The 26,146-nt window shown below is 47.0% G+C and overlaps 1 protein-coding gene across 1 annotated transcript in view; it reads left to right on the top strand.

Moving 5' to 3' along the window:
* Positions 1 to 26,146, top strand: part of LOC104469189 (NT-3 growth factor receptor-like) — a gene marked incomplete at its 5' end in the record, with an annotated part of 158,261 nt that overhangs the window by 8,404 nt on the left and 123,711 nt on the right. The window contains 7 exon segments of the mRNA XM_010083610.1: positions 942 to 1,084; positions 1,673 to 1,737; positions 1,739 to 1,803; positions 3,981 to 4,277; positions 7,700 to 7,723; positions 8,589 to 8,659; positions 10,497 to 10,599. Of these exon segments, the coding sequence (XP_010081912.1) occupies positions 942 to 1,084; positions 1,673 to 1,737; positions 1,739 to 1,803; positions 3,981 to 4,277; positions 7,700 to 7,723; positions 8,589 to 8,659; positions 10,497 to 10,599 (768 nt within the window).

Raw genomic sequence — 26,146 nt, 5'->3', positions numbered from 1 at the left:
CTGCTGTCCCAGCAGGGCCACGTATGCAACTTTGCCAGGCCTTGACCACTGCCTCCTTTCTTTTGGCATCCCCCCAAAGCAGTGCAAAGTTGCTTCCCTCCTGATGTCACTCCCTGATGGCAACGAAAGGATATGTATCCCCATCCATGTCTTTGGGTCAGCGTGATGGACGCTGCTGCCCTCAATGGGAGGTGACCACTGGGCAGTTCCCCCCTGCCCTGCCCACCCAGTTTGACTTGTCGATGAGCCTAGAAAGCCTTTGTCGTGCAAGAAGGCTGTTTGCCCTTCTTCTTGCAACCAGGACTATATTGTTTCATGTTGCAAGGATATTTGGTGCCTGTGGCAGTAAGTCAGGAAGGAGTGTAATTCAGGGCCACCATAAATCAGTGAATCTCTCTGCCACCACTGAGGAAGAGCAAGGGCACCTTTTATTAGGAGAGCTGCAGTTAATGTAAGGACACATCCTTGGTCATCTTCTCTTGATTGTTATAAATTAGAGGGACACTCTCCTCGCCTGGTGTGCTGGGCGCTCTGTGCCTTGTCCCTGGAGGTGGGAACACTTTGGATCCTCTCCCAGCACGTGCAGCTCTCCCATCCCAGGTCACTGCCCTCAAGAGCAGCTTCTGTGGGAGTAGAAGAGATGGGGAAGGGGTTTTTTTGTGAAAGGAAGGGCAGCCAGAACTACACACGGATTTGAGCATGATGGCAGGGTCCGTTCAGCTGGCACATCTCCAGTGTCCATACTTTCCCTCAATCCCATGCCTCATCCTTCCCTCAGTAGGACAAAGCCATTCCATTGCCTCCTGCTACTTATCCCAGGGTGCTGGAGGCTGATTTTGGGAAACAGCTTGGCAGGAGCTGGGTCCACACGTGTGCACCCTGTAGCTGGCTTTAGCAAACGCTGCTCCACACCAGAGCACCTTTGTGTCTGTCTCTTCTAGACCTCCCTGAGATCAGTGTGAGCCACGTGAACCTGACGGTGCGGGAAGGGGAGAACGCCGTCATCACTTGCAACGGCTCGGGCTCGCCACTGCCCGACGTCGACTGGACGGTGGCTGATCTCCACTCCATCAACACGCACCAGGTAGGGGCTGTGGGACCTCTGTGCTGCCTCTGCCTGGTGGGGCAAGGGCAAGGCTGCTGCTGTGGGTTCCCCAGGTCTGTGCATGCAGGGCAGAGGGTCAGGTAGATGGTGGAGACTGCTATCAGAAATGCGAGAGGGCTGTATCCAAAGGAATATTGAGGCCATACTGTATCCACATGAAAATGTGGGAACTACCTGAAGGCAACAAAACCTTCCCTCTGTGTGGCTGGAAAGTAAAGATGAGATAGCTTCATATCTCAGTGCTCCCTAATTGAATTAACTCGTGTCTGCTCTAATGAAACTACCTGTTTACAGTGGTGTCTGCAATAGCTGTAGCTGAAACAGGCAGCTAAGCAAGCTTTTCTAGAGCCAAGCCATCTTTATCAGTGCTACAGTGCTGCAGCTCTCCCCCTCCCACTAGATACTCTTATAGGAAACACTTCCTCTCACCCAAATCCTGCTTGTCCTTGGATATTGGAGACCTTCTCGCATCTCACGTGGAAACTAGAATCCTCAGCTTCTAGGGGCAGGAGTGGGGAGGAGAGAAGCTAACTGGTTTCTGTCTGGTTTTCTCTCTGCGATTTTTAGACCAACCTCAACTGGACCAATGTTCATGCCATCAATTTGACCTTGGTGAATGTCACCAGTGAGGATGCTGACCTGCATTGCTGAGAACGTGGTGGGGATGAGCAATGCCAGTGTGCTGCTCACCGTTTACTGTAAGTAGCAGCAGAGAGACCTTGATGGTATGGAGGCTGGAGGGCTGCCCTGGGAACTTGTGAATGCATGGCCATTTGCTACCTGTGACATCCTCGTTTTGTGGATGGGGATTTGGAGCTGAGCACAGTAAGGAGGAGTTGGATCCTTGCGCAGCTCTCTTAAGTGTCAGTATTTTTTCCCACTGCTCCCATTAATGCAGAAATGAGCACTAGAACAGGGGAGGAGCAGCAGTGCCACACTAGCGATGGACATCTCTCCACCCATCTCTTGGAAGATCCAGTAGAGTAAGGAAAAGCCTTAGAAAACTCTCTCTACAAACACAGAGTTGCTCACTCTGATGCCATGTGAGTGGTTAAATATCACCCTTGCTAAAGCCGGTGTAAATCTTGACTCTGAATTCAGGGGTGCTAGTGCTTCTTCCCAGATCTGTTCCTACAAAGTTAAACAGTAAATGCCATGTAAACATGGATGTGTCAGATTTTAACTGTTCATTTTTAGCTGCAGGTAGCTAGACTTTCTCTGTGCTTTCTAATATAACTTAACACAAACCTGACCTTAAGAGGAAGTTTACACAGCTTTGCGCTCTTAAACAGCTGAGATTTACTATATGTTGCTGTGTCTGTAATATTTGTCCTTACTCTGCAGTTTGAAAATCTCTCCCCTATCCACAGTCCTGCCAGGCAAAGCAGAGATTCATGCGGGATTCTGGCTGGTCTTGGTGAACCCACACATGTTGCATGTCCAGTGCAGTGCAGGAGCCACTGTAAAGACAGGGTGTCGGGAGGATTGGAAAGAGAAGAGCAGATGCTTTGCTACTTACATCTTCCTTCCAATAAGTACTATTGATGGACTGAAGAATGGAAGTGATTAAAGTTCACATTGGCTCAGAGGTGGCTGGTCACCAGGCAGGTGTTTTTAGCATCTTTTCCACCACACCTTAAGCAGCACCATGCCAATGCCTGTTTTCACCTGTGTAATCCTCTGAGCTGCTGACAGTTTCTGCTACCCCTGCTCTTGTTGCCCAGACCCATCACTCAGGCTGTAGTTTCACGCTGAAAAGATCTGGGTTGGTGCATGTGTAGGTGGCTGCCTCTTTTGAATCCTCATTCCCAGGAAGATATGAACAAGCCCTATGCAGATCTGGGCTTGTGAGTGAAACGAGGTGGCTGGGACGTGGCTTTGTGGTTCAGGGTAGCTGGGTGCTGGTGGGAGAATTTTGCTCAGCTCCAACCGGCTCTGCACCTTAATTTTTCCCAACCCCCACCGGCTTTGCACCTTTTTTTTTTTTTTTTTTTTTCTACCACCTTCACTGCCTGAAAAATTCACTGGCTTTTTTTCCAAAAGATGGTTCAAAGTTGGCACATTGTATTTGCTCCTTGTGGATGCCCCACAGATTGTCTTTGCAGCTGGATGGTACTAGGAAAAGGAGAGTTTTAGGGAAGACCTATAACTTTTTGTGTCCTTTATCGTTGCACAAAACTCTTCTTCTTGTTCAGACCTTGCCAGCCTGGGGGTTTTTGTCCTTACGTGTAGGTGTTGTAAACGGGGTGTCCCGAGGGAAGACAACGCATATGCAATAAATTGCAAGGTGGAGTCTCTGCTTTTCCCTCTCCCACTCTACTCCCTTTAATTAAAACACCCCTGGAGGGTGCTAGGCGGGTGAGGACTCCTTTGGGACATTCAGGCAGTCAAAACCCCAAAGGACAGGCAGTCGCTGAGGGATGTTTGCTTCCACAACTCTGCAATTCAGAATTTCTCAGTGCGACTGGAGAGCCCCCAAGGGGCACCTTGCACGCCTGCAACATAACACACGGTGTCCCCTTTAATGGGGACAGGCGGCCTCCCCGGGATCCCTTGAGGAGAACAGCAGTAAGTGTGTAGACTGGGCAACTCCAAGCTTAATTGTTTCAGGGCTGGTGAAAGGACCATACCTGCCGTTAATTTGTACCCCTTGTTCACAAGGCCAAGAGAACTGGCTGTGGTTCAGATCCTCCTCCTGGGGAGCGTGGAATGGTTCCTCGGACTTAGCGCTGCTTCTTTGCAGACATCCATGGGGAGAGTAGAAAGAACAAAGGATTTTGGAGGTTGTGTTTTCAGTAGTCTGAAATTCCATGGTACACAGAGACATGACATGGGTGGAGGTGTGCTGTGAGCCTGTTGTGTTTCTCTCTGGTAGATCCCCCTCGCATCCTAACCCTGGAGGAGCCGGTGCTACACCTGGAGCACTGCATTGCATTTGCAGTGCATGGGAACCCAGCTCCCACCCTTCACTGGCTGCACAATGGCCAGGTCCTCCGGGAGACGGAGATCATCCACATGGAGTTTTACCAACAAGGGGAAGTGTCTGAGGGTTGCCTGCTCTTCAACAAACCCACTCACTACAACAATGGCAACTACACGATTGTGGCCACTAACCAGCTGGGCTCAGCCAATCAAACCATCAAAGGACACTTCCTTGAAAAGCCCTTTCCAGGTAGGATATTGAGTTTATCTCATTAGGGCTGCTTGTAATCTAAAGGTTTTACTATTGTCTCCCCTGTAATCCTTGCACCTAGACAAGCCCTTGACAACCCAAGTTGGCTTTAGAGCAGTGGGTTGGAAGAGGTGACCTCTGGAGGCCTCTTCTAACCAGTATGATTCTCCTACTCAAGTGTGCTTTGGTGTCATAACGACTCTTTAATGCAAAGAGAGATGGTAATGGTTTAGATATTTTTGTTGTGTAATATATTCTGCAGCAGTGTGGGGTTTTTTTGTTTGGTTGTTGGTTTTTTTTAAAAGATCTTTAGGGATTTCAGTGGGAATAGGATGCAAGTTTGGTCAGTTGTCTTGGATATTCTCTGGGGTGCCCCAAAGAGGTTGCCCAGCTTTTTGAGAGAAATTATTCTTCTATGTGATTGCTAGTTATAAAGAAAGGAAAGCCCTTTAAAGTGATGCAGCTCTTCCCTTTTTTTTTTTTTTTTCTTGTAGCTTGCATTTGTGAAATGATTATAGCTGGATGCAACAGTGTCAGAATTGTTTTCTTTCTAAATGCGACATGTGCAATTCCAGGATGACAGATCTACAAAAGATACGACAGCTCAATTAGTCGCTTTGCATCAGTTTGCTGGGATCTCTTAACTGATTGTTTGGAATTCCCTGCTGTACTCCCTAGTGATTCGGGGCTTAACTGCAAAAAAAGACATCTGAGGACATGAAGATCCAGCTCTGGGGAGTGCAGTAGAGACTTCTGTGGTGACCTGGCTGCTCTGTAGGAGCGTGGAGGGTCTGTGTCTGCTCTTTGTCGTTGTAACACTGTACTGGGCATCATGGAGTTAAGATCTGTGCATGCTGCTGCCTTCAGGAATGATGCCATGAGAAAGTGTCAGCTCTAAATTGGCCCCTGCAGCCCAAGAAAATCCAGCAAAATAGGGCATTTGCTAAATATAGAAAAATACCAATGGTACTCTCATTTATTATTTATATCACACCATATATGTACACAGAGTTTTCCTACAGGTCAAGTATCGTAAATGCAAGCCCAGATCTCTGCCTTGAAGATCTGACAATTGAACAAATGAGCTGATATGGATGCGAGTAGAAAAATTGTGTTCTGGCTTCAAGGATGATGCCCTGTTTGTCCATCTGACCTATTTTTGTTTCCTGCTGTCAGGCCAGAAGAGCAGCTTATCAAATGTAGGTGGGTGAGGAGAGGCACAGGTTTGCAGTTTCAGCTCTGTCAGGTCCCACCTTTGTGACTCAGTTTCCCCATCTGTGAAATGAGAACAGCTCTCAAGTAGGTGCTGGACCTCCAGAAATGGGGGCAAATCTGCTGTTCTGGAGAGCTGATTTTGGAAGTGGATCTGACCCATGCTGTGATGTGGGAAGGCACATTGATGTTTGAAGAACCTCTTGTGTCGGAGGCTCTGGGAGAATGGAGTTGTGTGAAATACATGTAAAATATTGCCCTTGTGAGTGTGTTTTCACCCACGCCTTGCTTGTGTTGTTGGTGTGGAGTACTTACAGACCCTGAACCATCTCTCATCCGGAACTGACCCATTTCTTTTATTTCTTTTGATCCAAAGTCCCAAGCCATTCTTCACCCTGGCAGCCCCTGTCAGCCCAATGCAGGATCTAATTTACTTTCTTTGAAGTTTGTTGCTCCGTCCACTGCCACAGCTGACATTAACACTCAATGCAGCTGACATTTATAATTTCCCACTTGAAAGTAGATTCCTCCAGAAAATACCACAAATTGAAGGTTCCCCGGTGTGGTTCATTCAAGAAGCTTGTTGCCTATAGCTATTCACGTGTGCAAGGGTTTTGGTGTCACTACCCCAGATGAGATTAGTCTTAATAAAAGTGTAATGCCCAGAAAACTTCCTATCAGCATAGAAAAGGACCTGTGACCACGTGTTTTTAGAAACCCCAGGTCTGCAATCTCTTGTTGGTACTGTGCCAGACTGTGCTTCCCAGGTTGAGAGGAGAAGGTGCTGAAGGTGCTGTTAGAAGCTGGATGGGAGCTGGGAGATATGCCCCATGCTGTATCCTACTTCTCTGCAGTGTTGTGGCTGTAGGAGCCAGGGCAGTGGCTCACAGAATAGATTTGTGTCATCTCCTGATAAAAATCTCATTGCATGTTGTCATTGGCATCTCTACTGTAGGATGCTATCTCCTTACTGAATCCACCAAGGTTGATGTATCTACCTCCCCCTTGGTGAGTGTTCAGTTCTTTGGGAGCTTCTCACAGAACTCAAGCTGGCTGAAATTTCTTGGCTATGTTTTGTGCTTCAAAAAATAGGGTTTAGTGGGAAAAACCTTTTGTGAGTTTCTGTTGAATTAGCTTAGTCTAGCAAGAGAAAAATGAAAAGGGGAAAATGTAGAAGCAGCAAGAGTTTTATGACGAGACTCCGTCTGCTTTAATAGGAAAAAACTCTCCTAATGAAATATGTCTTCCTCATTTTTTTTTTTCCCTCTTGCCAGAAAAAAAGTCAAGGAGAGTTACTCTTCTGCTTGACTTGAAAGAAAAATATTTTTTCAGGTTTTTTTCCCCTGGTTTGGAAAGCTGTGTTTGTCACCTGGGGGTGGTTTTATGCTTGCCTTCCAAACCTTGCCCGTACTTCAGCATGAATGTTTCCGTGTCCTTCCAGGAGCCCGCTGCCAGCAAAGCTGTGTAAACTCCAGTTAACATTGGGCTTGATTTCTTACACGGGCGAGTGAATAGAAAGCTGACATTGTTCTCATGCTATGTAAACTGAGTGTCACCGAGAGCTTTAGACCTCATTGTCCGGGGCTGAGTCTGCCTTTGGAGCTGCCGGAGCTTTACTGAATAGACTGGAGCAGTCAAGGGGCTGACAGCAGGGACTGGAGCAGCTGTCTTGGGCAAGAGGCAGCTCTAGGACAAGCTACAGCCTCCAGATCCAGTTCAGATCCTGTTAGCTTTCATGAGTGGCTCAGTAGGCTCAGAGGAAGGCAAGAGGTCTCCAATCTCCAACCCCCTGCCCCAAGGTGGGCTGTCCTTCCTTGTCCCCGTAGGACTTTCTCCCTGGGCAAAATCTGTTTCTCTCCCCTCCACCTCTATCTGACTGAGCTTTGCTCCCCTGCTGAAAGCAGAGTTGTTTAATGACCATTCAAAAGTCTCGGTACAGGGTGCTGCTGATTGTTCTCTGTTTTGGCAGTAGCATCCTTCCCCTCCTGTGTCAGCCCTGCAGTTACCCCTGTGCTCTCCATCCTGACCTCAGCATATCCTGCTGGCACGTGTTTCCAGTTACAGTTGTCCATACAGGTCAAAATATGAAATGCTTTGGTTTCCTGGGCTCCCTGGGGTGGTGCAGTGTGTCTCAGGTGGGTTGGGAGTGAGACTGCTCTCCCTTTGCTATGTTGCTAACCGTGTTGCTTCTCTCTTTGTCCTTTCCACAGAGAGTACGGACAACTTTGTCTCAAGTAAGTGTCTCCTTGCCCTTTATGTACTGTGGGTGTTCTGTTTTTGTGATTCGTCCACCTCCCCATGTGACTTACATGCTCCTGGAGGAGAAATCAGGAAGCAACAGCAAGTTGGCAGAGGTTGCACAAAGCCCTGGCTTCCTCATGCACAAGCACGATGGCTGAGGAGCTTTGGGTCAGCTGGGCAATCTCTAGGGCCCAGGAGATGCTCATTTCCCCTAGCGAGATCCTGAAGAAGGTTCTGTATTGGAAATGACAGTCTTTGAGGTCTTAAGTGGCAGGACTGGAGATAAACAGGACAGAAACTCTAACCAAGTTTTTGTGGTGTAGGGGAAGGGGTCTTAACTAGATGCAAGCTGGCCATCCCCAAAGCAGTTGTGTGTTGTGACCCATTTAACAACATGCTCTCTAGTGTGGACTGGGGTGAGAAGCAGGACTCAACTTCTGTAGTGTTTCCTCAGCAGATTCTTTTTTCCCCTCCAAAAACCATCCAAGTGACTGTTTCTTCAGATCAAGTTCTGCTGGAGTCGATCTCATGTTTTGACCCTACTTAGACCAGTAGATTTATGAAAACTCTAGGAGATGGCTCAGCAGTGTAGGCCACCCACCCTAGGACAGCAGACAGCCACGTGTTTCTCATATGTAAGGTTGGAGTGACATCAGCGTTCTCCTGGTCTCTGTTTTCTCTGCTGATGTGCCCAGGGAACACTCTGATGGTTGATTTTGGTGCCTTCTGAAATAGAATGTTGCAGCCTCTGTTCTGGAAAACTGGACCTTGTGAGGTCAGGCACTGCCTTTGGGGATGTGCCTTGGGAGTCCCACTGGAGCCACGTTGAATCTTCTGTCTTTGGTGTTTTGGTTTCAGTTGGTGACTATGAAGTGAGTCCCACCCCACCGATCACTGTGACCCACAAACCGGAGGAGGACACTTTTGGGGTGAGTCCTGTCCTCTTCTTTACAGAACCATTTTGCATGCATTTCTTGTTGTTGATGACTCAGTATTTGCATTCCTGTGCTGTTTTGAGACGTTTGAAAGGAAAATATCTCCCTTCATGACTCAAGACAACAATCAGAAGGATTTTGTGGCTTGTGTCAGGCAAGTGAAATACCAACATGAACCATCTGATCCTCTTGGGTCTGCAGTGTGGAACCAGGGAGCTGTTTGAAAATAAGGCATCCTGCGAAGTTGCTGCTGGCAGGGTCAGAAGTTCTCACTCTAAAAAAGGAGGACCCAGAGAACAAACAAACAGGCAATTGTATGTTTCATACTGTTACTGAGCTGTTAAGTTTTAGCCCTTTGAGGGACTCAGATTTAGCTTGGTTCAGTTTGGTTGATGCCAGTTTGCCCTCTCTCCTGCTCTGCAGGGCATGCCGAAAATGAAAAAGGGAAGAAAGCTTATGGCTTATCAGATCTCATTGTCTTTCTTCTGCAGAATCCAGGTAGAAAAAGAAAAAAATATAAGTATTAGGGAAAAAAATTAGTATGTTACACAATTGCTCTAATTCTGTGAAAGTTTTAAGATCTTGAAACCCACCAGGTGTTAACAGAATGAACAAAACACAATCCACCTTGGTTTTGGTTCTCATTCAACTGGAAATCTTCTATAGCTGAAGTGAAAGTGTCGAACAGTGAGACTGGAGTAATAATGCGTACTGATTATTAAATGTAAAGCACAGAAAACAAGCTGAGGGATGAAAATAGAGTGTGGTAAAATAAAAAAATTAAAATATACCTAATATATCAAGGGCAGGGAAAAGGGTTGCAAAATGAAATTACTTTTTCTTGGTTAAAAGATGTATTTTCTATTATAGCAGAATACAGTTTTGTAAAAGGAATCGAAGTCTAAATGCATCACAAGACCCAATACAGGAGAACAATTGGACAAATGCTGAAGAAATTGTTGTTTACACAAATGCAGTAAAAGTATCTTGAGCAAAGACTTGAAGGAATAAATATTCATAAATATTAAAATGAGTCTGGGATTATAAGCCCTTTAGGGCAAGGAAGTTTTCTTTCCTCTGCTTGTACACTGGCACAATGGAATCACAGTTCTGGTGAAGGACTTTGAACACTGTTGTAGTACAATTATTTATTGCTAACAATTACCATAAAATGGCAACCATTAGACACTTTAGCAAAACCAAATGCGTTTTGGGAAAAAAACGATTTCTACTTAATTTCATCTGTTTTATATTTATGGTGTGTTATTTTCCCTCATTCTTTGTCCTGATGGAAAGAGTTGCTCTTTCTAAAGAATTTCCTGCTGCTCCTGTGTGTTCCCAGCTCTGGTTAGCATAGCTTTTAGTGTTGTGACCTCATAGCACAGTGGTGGTGTTGTACACAAGTAAGAGTTGCTCTTTCTAAAGAATTTCCTGCTGCTCCTGTGTGTTCCCAGCTCTGGTTAGCATAGCTTTAGCGTTGTGACCTCATAGCACAGTGGTGGTGTACTACACAAGTAGAGGCTCATGATGCAGTGCAGTGAAGGGAGAGCCCAGATGCTGGAGGAGAGGTCCTCCTTCCCTGCACATATGTGGAGTGAGGGGCTGGGGAGAACTGGTAGGGAGATACCAAACTTCCCGGTCCTGCTAACAGCCTGTGGTGCTTCCAAGCTGTGCCAGAGCCCTTTGCTTTTGCTGGTATTTTCGTCCACAGCTGATACCCATGAGGCTACAGTGTGAGCCTACAGAAAGGTTAACTGGGCAAGGAGGTGCTGTATTTCCAATCCAGACTCCTGAATTCCTCTGTCTTGACTCTAAGGCTTTTTTCTTTCAGGTTTCCATAGCGGTTGGGCTGGCAGCTTTTGCTTGTGTCCTCTTGGTCGTCCTCTTTATTATGATCAACAAGTATGGCCGGCGGTCCAAGTTTGGGATGAAAGGTACGTGCAGTCGCTTTCCTCTAGCAGGAGGCACCTTCCAGGATTGCCCGGCTCTTATAGCACACGTGGAAAGGTGGTGTGGTTTTATTCCTATGTTGTCAGTGTTGGTGCAAAGCCTTCTAAAGAGAATGTTGTCCAGCCCTCTTCTGTTTGTTGGGAGAGTAATGGAGATGTACAAGCTGGTGGTTCTCACTTGTATGTGTTTTTGCTGGGCAGAAGGATGCATGTGTTTTCCTTATCAGTGCATAACTGCATCTACAGATTGCCCAGAAGAGCTTTGAGCCTGCTCTCTCCAGCTATGCATTGATGGAGTTGTGCTCAGGAGAGCATGTTCTTGGATGAAATCTTTTTTGCGGACCTGACGATGCATGGGTTTCCTCTTGCATCGCACTGAGTGCAGCATGCAGGGTGTGAAGGGCGAATGGAAGGATGTGAAGCTGGTTTGGGTTCTGTTGGAAAGGCAGATGCACCTGTTCTGTCCCTGTCCAGGAATGGGGACCGAGATGCTGCTGTAAGTTTGTAAGGTCTGTGCTGGGAAGCAATCGTTGCCCTGTCTTTCGGTGATGTGGAAGGTCTTTCTGCTGCCTCCCTGGTGAAAGGTTTCCTCCTCTGCGTCATGAATAACCACTCTGTGAGCTATTTCAAATGTCCTTGGTAGTGATTGGGAAGAGAGAAGGCGTTAGATGTTTGTCGGGCAGAACTGGTCTATGTTCTATGAACACCAGTGCTGTGATGTGATAGAGCTAATGCCAGAAGAAAGTAGATGACTCTGCCATATGCTTTTTGTGACTCTGCTTATATCTCCAGCTGGCCAGCATTGGTGGTGCCCAGTGAGGGCTGGAGGAAGAGCCTTCACATGACAAAGTAGTTCCCAGTCTAATTGGTGGCTCATGCATGCACTGTTTAGAGACAGACTTTGACAAACATGGGCTCCTGAGTCGCAGCCTATCTCCTGGCCTTGCTGGGGTCTGCATTGCAGGGCAGGTTGATAGGTTTGGGAACATTGCTTGTGCTTGCCTAGGTTTTCGTTTGCTTTACAGAGACATTTCCTGAGTGAGTCCAGATGGGATTCTGGACAGAGTTTCCCCTATGTAGCCTATGAAGATGGAAGACAGGACATTTAATTAAATAGCAAATCTTCTACACCAGCTTAGCAATATTTAGTCCATATGTCCGATGATAAGAACCATCTGGTAGAGTGTACTGACTGGTGGGTGGAGTAGAGGAATGGAAGACAACGGTTCCTGGGATCAATTCCCAGCTCTTCTACTGACTCACTTAGTGTCCGTAGGCAATTAGCTGTCTTAACCTCTGTCTCTGCTTTAATTTCCCCATCTGTAAAACTGGGATGATGTTACGTGCCTTCTGGAGGGATGTGTCAGAACGCTTTGGAAGTGCTTGGGCAGTTGCCACTGATGGGGCTTAGAGATATAAATATAAAAAGGAAAACTAACTTCTGACCCTACTAGAAGAATCAAGGAGTAATGAACCTTCTGTGAGTAACCAGTCATGGTGAGCAGATGTGTGTACGTGTTCAGAGGTGTTTGGATAAGTGTGTTAATGGATATTCTGCATTCCCAGAAACCAGAGGGATGCTGTGATGGGCCCTTGTGTGTGCATTTTTTGGAAGGCAAGAATATTTAGCCAGAAAATCCTGCTTTCTTCCTCATCATGCTGTTTCTTCCAACTGTGATATGAAACCACAGCCCCATAGTTTCTAAAAGTTTTACTGATGACATTCCTTGGAAAAATGGAGTTGACAGAAATTAGGTACATCTTTAAAACCAGGGAGATAGCTCTTTAATGAGTCACAAGTGTCATAGGCAGCACCGTGGGCAGCCTACTCATACTGCCTATGCTCTGCTCCCCATTGGAGGCTGCAGATCCTCCTGCCCTGTGGACAGTCTCTCTACCACATGTCCTTACCTTCTCTGGGCCTTCTGCTTTTCCCCAGCATCTCTTCTGCCTACACTTTTTTCATTAGCCATAGTGCCACTGTCAACTGCCATGCCACCTTTGCGTCTTTAGCCTACATCTCCCTTCTTTGCATCAGGCTTGCTACCAAACCCCACCATTTTCATCCATAACACAAAGGCAACTCCTCCATTCACCTGCGGTGGCTGGCATGCTTGGTGGCACCCTGGCCATAGCATCTAGCAGCTGTAGTTGATTCATTTCTCACCCCAAGAAATGTCACAGTCCCCTGCATGCTGTCCAAAATGCAGTGTCTAAACTCTCTTTCCTTGCTGTATTGCAGGTCCATGAGTCCAGAGCCTTGCTCTCCCCTTTTGTTGCTTTAGGGACACAGCTGAGCTGTTGCAGATGGTCCCAATCTGGTGAGGATACCTTGGAGCTTGTGCTTGGTGCCTCTTTCTCCTGTGTCTCCTCTTTCACTCCTCTAATAGGCTGCTGTTCCTTTCCTTCTCCTTGGAGGCTTACTGTTCATGGGGTGATGCCTTTGTCCATCAGATCACTTTATTGAGTGGTCCAGAGCTGCTCTTCCTTATTCTGACAACTCCGTATGGGAGAGTGCAGCTGGCAGCACCTCCAAATCTCACTTTCCTCGGGGTCCCTCATTATCAGTGAATTTGTGTGCAGGAGCCATCCTGTATGGCACCCAGCGTGTTATCATTTACTAAGAAAAAAATCCAAACCCTGAGACTTTTTGGGAAATTGCATCATTCCCTGAATCAGGAGCTGTTTGTCGCCAGCTGATAAGTTGCCACTTGTTGAGATCCCAGCTTGGCAGGCTTGTAGGAGCAGGTTTTTCCTGTTGTTTTTGTCATGGACGCAGAACATTATGTGCTCATGTTGGACACGTTACCCAAAGCACCTCGTGAGTCTCTTTGAGCACATCTTTTTCCTTCTGTTTCCTACCATTAAGCAGATGGTTTATCTCCTACAGAGAGACAGAGGTAGACTTGGACTGACCAGGCTGGATGTCATGTTGGGCTGGAAGGTCCCCCTGGGCCAGCCTGCTGCTGGGTTGCCCACCAGTCTTAGAAGTGGACTAATGGTCTGTAAAGTGTCCAACATCCCAGCTGCCTTGGCTGAAAAGAAAGTCATCTCATCTGAGGGTACATGGCTGGAGGAGGACTACAAGAGGATGATGTGGCCACATTTGTCCTCTCCTGGCTGGTAGCACACCCTTGGAGCATTGCATGAGCATCCTGGCGGAGCCGCTGCTCTGATTATGACCCGGCTACTGATCCAGCCAAGAGCTGGGTGGTGGAAAAGCCTGCGCTGCCAGGCACGCCGTCCGCGGGCTGGAGCAGAGGCATCAACAAAAAGCTCCTTGTGAAGGGGACCCTGACACGCTGTGCTCCCGGCTCCGCGGCGTCCCTCAGCTGAGCTCGCCGGGGCTGGCTCCCTGCCATCCCCTCGCCTTTCCCTGCTCCCTCCGGAGAAGACATTCATTAACGGGGGGCGACGGGGGTCAGATCCCCTTTCTTGGCCGCCTGTCGACTTTGGCTCCTGTAGCCAGAGGGGGGGTTTGGGGTGGGCTGAAGCAGCTGGGGGGATCAACAGAGCTGGCTTGGCGGAGGCGGTAGAAAAATGGCAAACAAAGCGGCTTTTTGTGAAACGTGGCATTACATGGGCAACACGGAGGCAGCGGAGAGGAAACCGCCAGGAGAAGTGAATGCAAAAATGGAGAGACGTTGAAGTTGCAGACATGGGCTGCAACTGTTTGCTGCAGGGTGGTGGATCCAGAGGGGAAGCTGAGATGCTTTTTGAAGCCTTGTGTTAATGTGGGAAGAATAGGATGTTGCACAGCAAGAAATTGGGAGTCAGGGCCCTTTGGTTTACTGCTGTGTCCCAAGGGAGTGGGTTTTATGGGTGGGATAGACCGCATGGGAGTAAGGAGCCTGGCATCCCATTCTCAGTTGTCGCTTCCTCCATCTCTGGACTCAGTGTCCTCCCTGCACATGGCAGGGGGGTTGGAACTAGACTATTTTTAAGGTCCCTTCCAACCCAAACCATTCTGTGATTCTATGACTCCCTGACAACCTGCCGGAGGTGGAGGGTTTTACACCTCACCTTCTGGGGTCAGGCTTGTCACCACAAGCCTCGTAAGCCTGTGTCTTCCCATCAAATTTTAATCCCAGCAGATGACAGGAAATGAAATTTCATAATATAATAAAAAAGCCACATGCAAGTCCCGGGACTAACAAAAATGAAATTTTATAAAACAATAATAACAGCATAAAAAAGCCCTGGGACTAACAAAACATTTGGATGGCACAGTGATGGAGGCCGTGTAAATGCTTAGGCTGATGGACTGGAATATATTCTCCTTTTGCTGATTTTCTGTTTCATTTGCAAGTGCCTAGGGATAAAGAAAGTGTGCTTGTGCATGTTTGTGTGATGTGTTCCTGCTGCAGCACAACTTAAAAAAAATTGAGTTTGCAGAGGGATGGGGAGAAAGATGCTAGAGAAAATCCAGACAGGTGCACTTGTTTTGTTCAGATGAACTAATTTCCAGGCTCTGAGATTAAAAACTACTCGCATTCTCCAAATGAGCGGCAGTGCCAGCTAATGGTTCAGACTTGGTTACTCTTGGCAAAGGGTCGATTGCTTTTTAATGTGATTTCCTAAAGAAATAAGGCATGTGATCACACTGCCTCACGGCACGCGTGCAAGCGTGTGTGTCCAGCTCTGTCTGCCTGGTTTTTCCCTTCCTCTGCTGCAGCTTTTGGATCTGCCGGCCAGTTCCACCCAGAGGAGAGGGGGAAGCGCTTAAAGATGCCTTTAACAGGCATGATGGAAATAAGGGGGCTAAGTAGAGGGTGACAGCTTGGGTGATGCCCCACTGATGGAAATGCCTTGAGCCTTCCTGGACATCAGGAAATCCATATGGAAGCTCAGCCTTGGGCAGAAAAAGCAAAACACAGGGGACCAGGCTTTCGCGGGGTCTGCTGGGGTGGATGGTGCGTACGTCTGTACACATGCATATCGTATTTTCTTTCTGAATAGGCAGAAACAACAAGGAGGTGGGGGAGAAATGAAAGAACAGTAAATAAATACAGCCCACGCTTTTGGTAATGTTTGAGGAATCGTGTCGCTATCAGTTCATTTGGTATTCGTTCTAATAGCCCTGATCAAAGTGCTGGCACCGCTGATGTGCATGTGGATGTCAGAAGTACTTGCAGAGCTGTTCCATTGTAATTTAACATTAGTTAATAGGTACTTAAAGTAAAGTGGTTGCCTATTTGATTATGATTGGGGGTTATTAACATTTTTTTCCATAAACAGATGGTAACTGTCTGCTGAGTCGATTGCAGAACAATTCCAGGGTTCTGATTCAAGAGGACCAGCTCCTGCAAAGATATCTTGGGTGCCTGGCTTTTTGCTTTTGTTGATTTGCTTTTTTGTTTCTTTTTTTTTTTTTCTTTCCTCCTCCATCGTGCAATTATCGCTGCAGCTTTAAAGAGGAAAAAAGATAATATACAAGAGTGGTGAGCTACCTTTCAGATGAGGCTTAATTCTGACCCACATTGCCTTGGCCAAGTCTGGCTGTAATCATGCACTAGTTGTTTTTCCCTGATTATTTGTTTGCAGCTGTATGGGAATGAATAAACACTCTGCAGCTTGGAGAGCCTGCACCTTAAGGGTTAGTTGCTCGGGAGAAACGTGTGATCAGGCTCCTTTCATTTCAGCCTCCTGGGAGCCTGCCATATAGCGGGAGCAGAAAGAAAGTGTGCAAAGTAATGTCAGCCAGCTTGGCATGGCTACGGGAGAGAAACAGCCATACATTAACAGCCATACATTAAAACCCACGGCTAACCACGGTGGCTCAGGGCTGTATGATGAGCCATGCTAATGAACTGGAAAGGGGAACCGATTGCTTTCTTTGAGCACTGGTGTGTCATGTGCTGAGCCCCCAGAAACGTGTCGGGGGCTGTGTGACCCCAGAGCGACAGCGTGGGGCTGCTGGAGGTTGGGGCTTTTCCTTGTTGGTATCCTTCTGTTTGTTTGAAAAGCCCCTTGATGTACTTCTTGCACTTGATTATTACTTGGTTTTGTTTGCCTGGGAAGTGGATTGAAAGGGCGTGTGGTTTCACTGGGGCTTCTTTCTCTGAAAGCCTGTTTATACTCTGCTCAAGTGCAAGCTGTGCTGTGTATTTATTTGTTTAGTGCCTTCAGGTGATAAAGCATAAAGCTCTTTGAACTGATAAGTGCCTCGCCCTCCACTAAGCCACGCAGCCCGTAAGTGGTGGCAGCAAGGGAAATGTGCTATGCAGCCCTGGGCTGCTGGGCAAACGTTGGAGAGATCCCACCTGGGGTGCTCTGACAAGGCACCTTCTGCTGCCCCTCCTCTGTGCAAGGACAGATCTGCTCTCATGCCAGCAGTTAATACTCACACCCCTTGTCCTTCAGTCCCAAGTCGTGGTAGCTCAGTGAAGGCTTTGGAAGATGGGGTGGTGTCTTGCTTGTTGCTGCCTTGGCTGGAGAGATGCATCCAGGGGGGCTGGAGAGATGCAGCAAATGACTCTGTGGCAGAAATGGTTAGTAGAAGCATCAGGATTTATTTAGATGTAGAAATAAAACCTTTTCCCATTCCCAGAAGTATTAACAGGTGATTTATAAAGGAAATGTAAATTGTGCTGACCAGCCGTTACCTGTTTCAGTTGCTTTTACAAAACCAAAGTGTCTATTTTAGGCAACTACTAAAAGCAGTTAAAATAAAAAAGTCAGATCAGTAGTTTTCAGGTGACCTGAGAAGCCCCAGGCCTCCTTCATATCATGTTTCTACAAGCTCTTCCTCACAGTGCGTGACCTCCTTCACTCATGGGTGCACACATTTGCTCTGGTCACCAGAGCCCGGGTGTAGCACTCGCCCTGACAGAGCCCCTCGGCACGGCCAGCGTGTGTCTGGGGCAGTTCTGCCTTAGCAGGTGTCTCGCTGCTGACTTTCACAAGCAGTTCTCACCTTGCAGTGTCAAAAGCTGCGCGGGTGACCCTCATCTCACCTGTGATCCAGCATGATGTGAACTCCCAGCCGAGGTGGTGGAAAGGTGAAAGATGTCGAAATTTTTTTTGAATAATTGTTTTGAAGCTGTCCCTATTCCAGGCTCGGCACATTGGCTTTTCACCAGCAAAGCATTAACCAGTGACAGCGCTGGGGATCCTGTTGTGTGTGACACTGTGCTGGCTTGTGCCTTTGCATATGTGGTGGGCACAACCTTGAGGAGGGAGAGGGTGGGAATGAATGACAGCTGCAGGGTCTGGGAAGATGTCCTTCATCCACTTGCTGTTCAGGATGCAACCTGAGTTGCCCCAATTCTTCATCCAGCCACTTGCACACCTCTCTTCCACAGCTGTGAAATCGCCCAGGCTCGGTTGGTTGGGCAGTCTCCCCCACGGTGTTTTCATGTGGCTTTACTTTAGTGAAAAATCCTGGATTGGCAGCACAGAGCCAGAATAATTCTCTTTATCTCCAGAACAGGTACTTCATACAGCAGTAGGACAGGCTGTTTTGTGGTTTTTTTTTTTTTTTTAACCAATATAACTAATCCGATGAAGAGAGATCATCTCCACAAGCTCTGCATCCTGTGCACTCTCTTGTGCTTCTCTGCAGGTGGCCAACAACAGACAACTAAATGTCAGCTTTGATGTGGCTTTAATAAGGTGCAGGGCAGTGTGGGAAGAAGCAAATGGCTTTAATATTTTAATTGTAGTTTGTCTGTACTGCGGTTGTCCAATTATTCTTTGAAAAAGATTTTGCTACTGTTCGTGGTGATAAATGGTCCTCTGGGAGGATGTGCCTGGGGAGTTCATCACCTCTTCCTCCCTGTGACTTGCCATAGGATTGTCACTTGTTTATGTGGTGTTTAGCCAGGGATGCTGAGAGCTCACACTTTGTCCTTAAACCCTGGGGCAGGAGGGGGTCAAGGGACGGGTAACTGCAATTTAAACAGCAAGAATGATGAGAGAACTGTTTGGGAGCTGTGACAGCAAATGTAGAAAAGGAAAAGAATTGTGCTGCTTGGTTTTGAACTTGTGCTGAACATATTTGAAGGAGTGCCTGGAAATTTGAAAACAGTAGAATAAAGGAACAGACAGGGACTGTCGCTTGGGCTGTTCCAGCTTCGACTGGTGAAAGCACTGAGGAAGAAAATTGTAGAGAGCACTGGAGCATCTGATGATCTAATGGCCTTGTTCCATCTCCAACTTCTATTTCTTGTGGTGCAATAACGAGCCTGCCTGTGTCCTGGACAGCCTCAAGAAACTCTGCTCTCAGCACCAGTGTTTAGTGTCTGGTGATGAAGGTGGGAGCAGTGCAGAAACCTATGTGATGCTCAGGTATCTCATTCCAATCTACAACTATGCTATTAAAAATCAATGGACCAGAAGATAATGCCTGTACACAAGGCAGCTACTTTGGTAGTATTATGTGCACAGCAGGAGTAAATCACATTTGAATTCTCATATTTTGTATCTGAGGGGCAGGTTTATAATCCAGTTTCTGTTTTGGAGACTGGTCTTCAGTTGGTGCCGTGGCCCTGGATAATGAAGGAGGGTAGAGGATGGGATGCTCTGTTACCCTGACCCTGGGTTGTGTTTAAAAAAAGGGACCCAGGAGATCTCAATGTCCGTGGCCACGCGAACTGGCCACAGGTCTCCCGTTGGGCTCTGTGTATGAGGCACTGCTGCCATCAGGGTGCATGGACGGGCAGCAAGTGGACGTCGTCCATGCTGGGAATGATGCTCAGTGTACCCATGAACAATCAACTCCAGCCCAGTCGTTACCGATGTGATCTGCTCCACACTCAAGGCTGTGTTGCAGGATGTTCCCTCTACTCTTGTGGCTGAGAAGAGCATGGAGCTGGTGCTCACAACTCTGTGTGTCACAGCCTGCTTGCTCCCTGTATCTGCCAGAACCTCCTAGAGGAGAAAAGTTTTTCTTCATTGTTTTACTTCACCTTGGTCCAGCATCTGGAGGAGTTACTGGCCTCTTCTGGAAGGGGCTGCTTCACATCAGGACCCTCATGCTGCAGCCGGCATCCTACGCACCCTGGTGTTAATGGGGGCTTTGTGGCTCTTCTGGATACCCTCTGATCTTGCTAAATGACCTCACTTTGTGACCACTGAGGGGTTTTCTCCACAGAAAAGGAAAAATCCATTTTTGATCAGAACCACATTGAGAAGCATGGCCTCTGGCAAGGTGGTTGTGCCACAGCTGCCTTTGATGCTGCTCGAGCCAAAGTGGTGCAGCATCTTCGAAAACCACAGAGAGTGAAAACCCATCCAATTATGGAAGAGAAAATGGATGGCTCTGGTTGGATTTTTGGATTAAAAACTCTTTGGCTTGTTTCTCATTCCACCTGAACCACCTAGAGGAGGAGCTGGTGCCACGGAAGCTACCCAGTCTCTGTCCCAGGGCATGCTTCATCCTCCCCAGCAGACAGCAAGCCCATCCCAGCCTAGCGCAGTCAAGAGTCAGAAAAGAGGCTGTGAATTAACATGATGGGAAAAACACTGTTTTCTTTCACCCTGGTTTTTCCTTCAGAGTAAGAATTATGTGGCATGGGCTGAGATGCTGGTGCTGCAGTAGCTGCGGGGCGGGCAGCGTGCTGGCGAGGTTCCTCGAGGCTGGTGGCAGCGTCCTGTCCTGATGCAGTGCCGGCCACTCGTGCAGAAGCCTGTGGAGCTGAGACAGCTGCTGGGATCCGGGGCAGGGGAGAGCTGGCCCTTTTGTTGCTGACAAGCTGATTTCATCTTGATGCTCTAAAAGCTCTTGTGACATCCGCAATTTTCCAGATGGATAACAAAAAACCTGCGAGCAGGGGCGTCTCGGCGACTTTTGAAGCACTTGCCTGTGGAGCTGCATCCGTTGGTTTTGTATCTGCTGACAGGGCTTAATAATCATTACACTAAGTGGAGCCAGCACTCGGGGAAGCAGGTAAAACTTCTCTTGCCCTTGGGCTAAGACACGTTTCTCGCCATGCAGAGATGCAGATTGTGGATGCTGAGCCACGTCCTGAAGGGCTGATTTCTGCCTCTTCTCCTCCCAGGCTGCAGGGCTCTGCAAGAGCTGCGGCTGGGTCTGCTCATCTTTTGCTCAGGAGCCCCTCGGCATCCTTTCGTGGTACCCAGGGATGCTCCTGGATCCAGCCCAGGGGCTGTTGTGCTTCTGCTGGGCTCCAGCTTCAGTCCTGCTTGGAGAAGAGGAAAACAGAGCCAGAGTTTCCCACAATCAGCAGGTGCATGGTCTGTGTGGATAAACAAAGCATGTTGTCTTCCACAGTGTGCGTAGCTACAATGTTCTCTTTTTCGGATTGATGGGGCAGGGGGGTTATAATTAGCATCATCTTACCTATTAAGCTCTGATATATTTTTTTATGAAGGAGAGATGTCTGATATTATGAAAAAAAAAGAGAAAACACTGTAATTTTGAGGTAACAGCGGTCTAGGATCAATATTTATTCTTATCGATTTCTTAATTGATTTCTCTGACTTCTTTGCGTTTGGGTTTTCAGTAAATTCCTGTGCTTCTCCCTGTGTGCACAGCGTGGGATGCTGCAGCCGGGCTGAGTAGCCGGTGAGGGGCTACTCAAGGCAGACATCCCTTCCACTGGGGTGTAACGCTGGGGAACTGGCTGCTGAAAGCTGTCAGGAGGACGTGTGACATGCAGGGACACATGCTGCTCTGTGCTGGTCATCAAAGGTGCTCTGGGACGGGACCCAGAGGCACGGCAGTTTGTCTTGGAGAACTACTCGCTCTTTATTTGTTGAAGTTAAATCATTACATGCTAGATCCTACTAGATTGGCGACTTATCTCCAAAACTTGTTTTTCTTTTTGCATCTTGGTTTTCTTACTTCTGCCTGTGTTTGCTGGCTAAGGGGTGCGCTGCCTGTGTGACTTTGTGCCCTCGGTGCTGCTTGACTTGGGAGAAGGTGGCATTGCTGGGAAGAAGCCACCAGCTCTGCTCAGTCGTTGAGCCAACATATCAGTGATGACTTTCAAACTTACTACAGTCCCACCAACCCCCTAAACAGACCCATATCAACCACTTAGCTAATTCAGTGAGTTTGTTTCCTTTCCAAATAATTAAGATGTTTGATAAACCCAGCCCTAACACCAATCCCCCCCTGCGACTTAAAGCTTTGCCATATTTGTGCCACCCAGGCTGGCACTAGCAGGGAAGAGCCACGTAAATCAAATTTACTGTTGTTATTGATGTTGTCGTATGCTCATATCCAAGCCAGTTTGAATTAATTTTTCAAGGAAGTTTTTTCTGAGACACTATCAAATATTTTACTAAGCCTGAGTGTATTGCAACCTCCATTGACTAATTTTGTAATTCAAACAGGGGAAAATAAGGCATTGAAGGTAGTTCAGCATGATTTGTTTTTATAGACCAACTGTTTCCTCCTCTCGATTCCACTATCATGTAGGTTCTTAAATAATTTTTTTGGTAATATTTCCTTTGATTTTTTTTTTTACTATAAATTTAAAGTTAAGCTTATGAATTTCTTCTGCACATCAGCCAAGAGAACAAATGCAAGTTGTGTGCATATGTGTGCATATATGTGTATATAAAGAGAAATGTCTTTACAGATTTACAGTATGTCTGTCTTCTTGACAAGTTTCTCTGCTTGGAATTAAATTGGTAGCAGCATCTGGTAATGAGACTTCATGTCTTTTGGGCTGCTGAGTGCTTTTGCTGATTTTCCTGCTGTAGACTGCTGCAGGTCTGTCCCCTTGGTGTGGGACCAAGAGAGGAAATATTGCTGAATTTTCCAGTAAGCCTTTGCTTAGCTGTTTTGGTCATTATTTAATTTTCTTTTTCTCTGTGGGTTTTTTTTTTTTATTTAAAGAGTATTAATTCTTTTGTCTCCTGTTTGCTCTCAATCTCTCTTGATCTAAAGTGTCGTGATAGAAATTGAAATTAGATGCAGCCTGATTTCACTTCTGGGTGCCTGCAGAAATCCCCTTCGGCTCTGCTGCTGCAGGGCAGCTGGATTTCAGATTTTTCTTCCCTTTTTTATATTGTTATTTAGTTCTTAATAACAAAACATATGGTTTTCTACTATGTTTCTCTAAGTTTATTATGCTGCTGGTGTATTTAGGAGTGATTTGGGCTTATCCTTTCTGCTTAAATATTTCAAGTAATGCTTCTTGGCTGCTACTGTCTATTAACTTGATATTGGAGGTAATGGGATGTCAACATGTGCCAAAACCCCTCATCAGCAAAGCACAGGTATTCCACCCTGGCATATTAAAACTGAAGTTGTAAGGGTAGAGCAAGGCACCCCCCTACCTTTTGATGTGTATGGGTAAAGGCATTGATTTAAGTTCTCCTGAACTCGCTGTGATCAGGTCACATGAAAGAAAGTTTCTTCCTCTTAAGTGCATCCCAACAGAGAAGGTAAAATCCATGCTGGGTTTAGGGATGCTTCAGCAAAGGATGCCTTGCTTGGGTTTGCTCCTGCCAGAGCTTTGCTGGGGTTTCAGCTGGTGGTTTTGGAACCAATCGTATGGACACGCTTTTTGTTAATCTGCCAAAAAGGAATGAGATTATGCTTTTTTTGTAAGAAAAGGAAGGGGTGCTCTTAAACTTTGTTGTTTGAGTCTTTTACTAACACGTGCTACTGGGCCTTTGAACGCCTGCCAGCTCCCGCTTTTTTTTTTTTTTTAATTATTTGGATGAAATCAAACCTGGCATTTATTTACCTGCTACTATATAGTTTGCAGAAAACTGGATGCTCTCTTTTTGCAAAAGACACCTTAGTTCAAATTCCGTTTTGCTCTGCTGACCTGTAGTGCGGTAACCTGCTTTGATACCTGCCTTTCAAAACCTTCCTGGATGTGTGCTGCCTGAAACTGTGCCTTGAGGATGAGTCCTGACTTCCAACCAGTGGCAAAACACGATATGTTTTCTCTGGATCAGGCTTTACCCTTAGATTTATTTCTTTTTGTACCTGTATGTGGTTCTCAAAGCCATCAGGCTTTTGTGCAAATTCGTGATAATTTACAGGTTCTCTCCGTTCTTAATGGAGAATCCTTCAGTCTTGAACCCAGCACTTGAGAGCTTTACCCAGGAGCCATTTCCCAGTGTTTTACTTTCAGATATCAGTACGAACTAGGCTGGCACGTACATACAAGCCCCCCACATGCTTCAGGATCTTTGAGCTCTCTTCTGTGGCACACGTGTCTTCTGAAAACTTTATGGCCCCTGCACCATCACCACCTACGGTGTGTTTTGGGCAGCATGGCGCTTCACAATGTGCAGAGGTGTTGTGAAGTTTGCAGTTGGAGGATGAGAAGAAATTAAGATGTGGAAGGATATAGGAGAGGCGATGCAGCAGCCCAGGCGCTTATTTAACAAAATAATGCTTTGTGTCACCCTTACCAAAGCAGGTAGGGAAGAAGGAAACTCCTTTCTCCGAGTGCTTTATGCACATGGATCATGTGTGTGTGTGCACGTGTGTGTGTGCAGGCGTCGCGGGGGAATAAAGGTAGGAAGATCCTTTATGAAATAGTAGCTGGTGGTAAGTGTCTATCCACACTGTCCAGGAGTGACTGGAAGGAGATTTGCTGTTGGGCAGGCTCTTGAAGGATAAATAATCTTGTCTGGAATTTGTGCTAAAGATTTCCCAAGTGTCCTGGCAAGTTTTGAGCAGTGGAGATGGAGGGAAGGCAGTGCTTGCATCTTTTTTTGGGGTGTGAATGGGGAAGGCGGGAGGAGGAGGGAGGGAGCAGCAACCGTTTCCCATTTTGGTTAACGGTGTGGGAGATGTAAAGTTGGATGGTTGAATCTTGATTTCTTTTCTTGGTCTAGTAAGCACACTAGCTATGGGAGATGTGTGCCTATGGAGGTGGCTCCACTGAACACGTTCAGTCCTTGAGACTTTCTCCTGAAGGATGGTGTCTTGACAAAGAGGTTTGATTGGTACAGAATCCGGCACAGCTCTGTCAGTTTAAATTATTGGGAAGGTACATACCACTCTCTCAATCAGGTAGCAATAAAACCAAGGCAAAATACACAAACTCATCACTCCAAAGCTAACGGCCATCCTGTGCTAGTGCAGAGCAGGGGAAACTGGTGGCAGCCTGCAGTTGTTAATTTCACGTCTCCGTCATGCTCAGATCACATTCAACAAAATTACCTCAGCACCTTCCTGAATTATTACAGGACTGAAGATTTGAATTGTAACTCATCAGTCCCGAGCCTGGAAGTAGCTGTACACGCTCCTGCGTGGGTTTTGAGCAAGCAGGAGCGCTGCAGGCAGTGTTCCTTGTGTTCACACCTTGTGCTGCAGCTGTTGAGGTGCAGGGGGTCAAACGCAGCGTGGTACCAAAGAAAGTCTTCAGGGTTTCCAGATGTAATCTCCTAGAAGCTGTAGGCTGAAGGAAATGTTTCTAGTAAATGTTGGCTCCTAGAGGATAAAGAAATGATCAGTCCTCATCTGTTTGAGGTAATTTATTGCTGTTTCTGGGGCATATCACAAATGCACAGATTAGGCTTTTGCTGTGGTTTTGCCTTTCCTTGTGCTGCAGATGGGGGAGATGTGGGCTGGGAGGTGGGGGGATGCTGTGTATGCACGTCTGTAGGAGCAAGGACCCAGTGATGTGCCTCAGCTCCAGCTGTTGCCAGCTGTGACAGCAGCTCCAAGCCCAACCATCTCCATGGTACTTTGTTGGGAGAGCTCCTCCTACCAGATCAGCTGAGCTTTACTGAATAAGCAGCTGGTGGATAATTTCATTAGTAGCTACCTGTTGAGAAGGACATGTGTGCCAGCATTTTTCTAAGCATGGGAGTTTAAAAAGTAGCAAAGGGAATTAATAGACAAATCCTACTGAAATTCCTCTAACATCCCCTGCCAATCCTGGGTTTAATGTCTAACAAGTGCTGAGGTATGTATGATGGGAGCTAGAGATGGTACTTAATAAAATGTTTCATTAGCTAGAGAAAAAGGGCTTTACTCACTGTAACTCAGAGCAGGCAAGTTTGTATGGTCTTGATGAGAAGACCAAGACAGAGATGGGCTCAGAGACAGGCTCCCTGCTGTGACCAGCAGCCAAATAAGCCATCCAGAGCGTGCAAGGGTTAAGGGCCACCCAAGCAGAAATGATGCCTTGTCGACTGTCGAAATACAGAGGCTGGATTTTAATTTACCCTCTGCTAACAAGTGTGCCTCAGATAGGTCATCAGTTTGATGTTGGAGCAGCTTTCACAGAGGCTTAATGAGACTAATCACTGCAGACTCTCTCTCCAGCGCCCAGGAGGGGTGGGTTCCTCATTAGGCAGATGCAGAAGCCTCTGGAGCTGTGTCTCTCATCACTGACTGCAGGGTGAGCCTTGGGGACGTCCATCAGACTTGGTTAAAAGCTGGCAGACCCAAAGCTGAAAGCACACTTTGGGTAAAAGCATCCTGAAACACTGTCCTGAGCATCTTCCTGGAAGAGTGGGCGTGCCTGTTGACCACCCTCGTGGCCTCTGTTGAGCATGGGCTTGCCACAAAGTGGCATGCGTGGGTTTTGGGAGAAGTCTAAGTGTATGCTCAGTGTCTTTTGAGATGCAGGTTGCTGGCAGATCT

Source organism: Pterocles gutturalis, unplaced genomic scaffold (genome assembly GCF_000699245.1).
Source record: "Pterocles gutturalis isolate BGI_N339 unplaced genomic scaffold, ASM69924v1 scaffold660, whole genome shotgun sequence".
Taxonomy (NCBI): domain Eukaryota; kingdom Metazoa; phylum Chordata; class Aves; order Pterocliformes; family Pteroclidae; genus Pterocles; species Pterocles gutturalis.
Note: the sequence above shows the minus strand (reverse complement) of the source record. Positions and strands in the feature narration are given on the sequence as shown.